This window comes from Brachyhypopomus gauderio, unplaced genomic scaffold, assembly GCF_052324685.1.
Source record: "Brachyhypopomus gauderio isolate BG-103 unplaced genomic scaffold, BGAUD_0.2 sc43, whole genome shotgun sequence".
In the NCBI taxonomy this organism is placed as follows: domain Eukaryota; kingdom Metazoa; phylum Chordata; class Actinopteri; order Gymnotiformes; family Hypopomidae; genus Brachyhypopomus; species Brachyhypopomus gauderio.
In genome coordinates, this window is record NW_027506869.1 from 2,856,613 (window position 1) to 2,860,858 (window position 4,246).

Consider the following 4,246-nt stretch of genomic DNA (forward strand, 5'->3'; position numbering starts at 1 on the left):
ACGGGGTTGTTTCCTGGGGTGTATTTGTAAGAACGTGTCTGGGTTTGCTGAGTAGAACAGGTGTGCAGAAGGGTGAGGTTCTTCTCCTTTACTGATACCGAGAAACTACTGATATTCAGAAAGTATGAGGGACTGACACACACTCACACACACCCCTCCCCAACTGCTCTGTCTGTCTCTAGCACCTTTTTATAAGGAACTGTGTGTAGGAACACTCATGAAGTCTCTGCTCTCCGATGCTGTCTGAAGGAAACATGGTGTGTGCCAGCTGCGTTTCTCTGACTGCCCCCCTGCTCACTGTGACCACTAGCTTCTCAAAGCGATTTAGGTGAAGGAGCGTTCTTCTGAGCGCATGGAGATTATGAGTTTGCTTTGCTGTCAGATTACAGATTTTCATTTGCTCTTTTTTTTTTATTTTTTACTTTTTGTAAACATTACTTTGCCTGATTCTGTTTATGTAATGGTTTATTTATCAGTTTTCACTTAATTCAGGCTTGGCTGCCTACAGTTTGTCTCAAGAGAAGTAAAAATCCACGAATCTGCGAGAGATGAAGAAGAAACTTTGCACTGCACCACATTTCATGGTACCAACAAACAGTGGCAGCCCTCCGTTTCTGCTCAGAAACGCCGCCAGAGTGGATGGATTACCCAGCAGGCTCTCCTGCTCTGACTCAGACACCCAGGACTATCTGAACATCAACGGCGTGGAAGCCCGACCCGAGGCGGTCCACTACTGCGCGTGTCCACTACTGCGAAAAGCAAGTATGCTTTTCGTTTACTCTTTATGCACTTATCAGTGATGTACTTAACACAGTTATACTTAAGTATACTTGACTTATACTGACAAGTATACAGAATAGTTTAAGTATATGTGGCCTTTACTTGTACTTAAACCTTTGATCTATATATATATTTACTTGTACTTAAACCTTTGATCTATATATATATATATATATATCTCAATAAGTATAATTAAGTATTCTTGCCTTATACAGAAGTATACTTGACTTGTAGTTTGGGGTGGAATAGCTTAGAGTAAATAGTACATGGGCGGAAGTGAATCAGATCTTTATGTACACAGAGTTATTAACCAGTACAGAAACAGATAAACAATTGGCTAATTCTATTGACAGTAGTTTTCCAAGGTTTGAGAGGATTTTAACAAGCTTGATTCATATTATAATACATAACATTATACACATGCACACACATATATAAAACATATTTTTGTAAGCTCATCACAAAACATTAAGCCAAACAGCAGTAAGTATCTTAAAGTAATACAGTGGAAAGAAATATGTTCTTAATCATGAGTATGTCTTGTTTATTTTTATGTATGTAATCCACTGGTAAGTCTACTTAAAGTACAGGTAAAGGTATATTTAAAGTTATAAATAATAAAATTATTATGTTATGTTAAAAAGTAAGCTTATTTGGATACTGTTAGTTTACTAGTTATATACTTATATCCCACTTTTAAGTGTATGAAAGTACCTTTTAAGAATACTCTTAGTAAACTAGCAGTATACAAATAAGTGTCACGGTGAGGGGGCCGGGTCGCCACCAGAGGGCGCGCATCCCGGCCAGCAGCCGATCCCAGCACACACCCCCGCGCACGCAACCACTCCCACAGTCACAATCACCAGCATACTGAACACCTGTTTCTTATTTACTTTGCTCTTCTTAAGCCCGTAGGTCGTCTGGTCCAGTGCTGCACATTGCCGCTACATGAGCGTCTCTGGTTCCAGCGAGTCCGTCACTGCGGTCCCTACCTGTGTGCGCTACGAGCTTTACCTTGCATCACTTGCAGTGCGTGCGTTAAGAGCCTTACTAGTGTGCGCTACGAGCTTCACCTTGCATCACTTGCAGTGTGTGCGCTAAGAGCTTTACTGGTGTACGCTAAGAGCTTTACTGGTTTGGTTGCCATGGACAATAAACATCCTTGTGTTCAACCCCCGTCTCCGGCTGCCTCTGTCCCGACGCCCCCGGCGTCACAATAAGCTTACTTTTAGTATATTAACAGTACAAAATAAAACCTAAATGTAAACTAGTTGTATACTAAAAGTTTACTATTCTTACACTTAAAGTAACAGTGTACTTTCATAAACTAAAAACTAGACTAGAAGTATATAACTAGTAAACTAACAGTATACCTGTAAGTTTACTTTTAGTATAGTTGTAGTACAAAATAAAACTTGGATATAAACTAGTTGTGCACTCAAAGTTTACTACTCTCTCACCTAAAGTATACTTAAAAGTATACTTTTATAAACTAAAAAGTGGGCCAATTTAGTCCCAAGAAGTATTGAATTAGTAAACTTACCAGTATACCATTAGTACATTGATATTAGTATACTTACTACATAAAGTATACTTGGGAAATATACTTAAGTTTACTTAAAAAAAATAACCTTTAAGTATACTTTTTTTTGGTAAGGGGAGTGGAGTCCTCAACAACCTGCCCGGCTGATTCACTCCGTAAACGGGTCTGTCCGGTCACTTGGTGTTAGAAAACAGCCATGGATGGCCATGGGGAACCGGGCGGGCCTGGTGGGTTTCTGCCACGTAGCTGCATGTGTGAATTGCACACACATTCAGGAGAGGTGATCAGAGTGTGGCTTCAACATGGGTTCGCAGCACTGATGTCTGTGTACAAGTCTCTAACACCGTGGTGTAAGCCCAAGGCGCCACTCTCGGTAAGGATACTTTTATTTTTAAAAAAGGGCATTTCTATGTCAACTGTGGCTATAAGTACATGCAGGCTATAAGTTTTTTTTAATTGAAATACAAATTTTGTTGTATGGTATATAAGGTGTTATATAAGGTGTATTTGGTATGTATTACGGAGCTCTGGATTACATTATAGAAATAATATGTAAAGGTTAATTTGTAATGTATTAGGTTTATAATAGCTCATGTAATTAGGTTAATATGAGAATTCCCAGTTGATGTTTTGCCATCATTTGTGAATCACATATGTGAAGATCAGGGATTATTTGCATTTGTAATCTGTTTGTGACTCATCATTGCTGTTGTAGCTGCATTCATTCTCTTGATCTCTTTCCACAGAGGTCTCCATTCCGACGTCTCCCCCATCCCTATTGGTCCTGGCTCCCTCCCAGGCTCCACCCTCTGGGGGCATGGCCATGCTGTGCCTCGCTTGGGGTTTCTACCCTAACGACGCCACCCTGTCCTGGTCCGAGGACGGCACCGCCATGGCGGGTCTTGAGGTCCAGACGGCGTCTCGGCGCCAGACCGATGGCACGTTCTCACGGAGCAGCTTCCTGAATCTCAGCGCCAAACGCTGGAATTCTGGACACAGCTACACCTGCACCGTCAGACACTCAGCCCTGACCAGCCCTGTGAGCTCCACCACCGGGATGGAGAAGTGTAGTTAGATCAACTTCACAGTTCTGAAGTGCGATCAACAGTGTTTCCCAGTTATATTCTTATGCAGATGTTTGCTACTAGTAAATCATCACTGCCCAAACCACCTATGAAAGAAAGCAGTTTACTTCCTCCATGTTTATATTATTCAAGGGATTGGATGTGGTGTTGAGTTATAAATGTGAAACGCAAATCTTTCATTTTACTGCTTCTGCACTGCTGAGTGTCAATGAGTAAAACTGTTTAATCATATAACCAGAGTGCTGACTATAAGTGTCTTTACATGGATTTATACAGCACAGCATCTACATCACCGTGGCCAGTTCGCCCAAACCCTGTCATACTGCATCGGAGCATCCTGCACACACAGCCTATAATGTCAACAACAACAACAACAACAACAACAACAACAATAATAATAATAGCAATAATAATTAGAAGAAGAAATGAAACTTTTCACTTTCATAAAGGTTTTACACCCTTGAAAAACATTAAACAAAGTTTATATGACAATAAAGAAATTTAATACATGAATTAAACAACATTCAAATAAATTGCAAAAATAAAATCATTTTGTAAATCACAGCAGCCAATCATTAACATACTGTTGTAAATGTAAATGTGCCATATTTTTCAATTGTGATTTTTTCACAATTGAAATTGAAATTTGTCCTCCGCTTTTACCCATCTGTGCAGTTAGAACACACACATACACACACACACACACACACACACACACACACACACACACACACACACACACACACACACACTAGTGATTACTAGGGGGCTGTGGTGTACACGTTAAACACACAAACATGACTTTTTGGCTTAGTAGGTGAAACATCCATTTTGTGAC

The 4,246-nt window shown here is 40.2% G+C and overlaps 1 gene segment (V, D, J or C); it reads left to right on the plus strand.

The window, feature by feature from the left end:
- The first annotated feature begins 2,519 nt into the window (after positions 1-2,519).
- On the plus strand, positions 2,520-3,398 carry LOC143485915 (immunoglobulin lambda constant 2-like). The segment is given in 2 exon segments: positions 2,520-2,550; positions 3,070-3,398. Coding segments are annotated over 2 exon segments (360 nt in total).
- Positions 3,399-4,246: the final 848 nt, after the last annotated feature.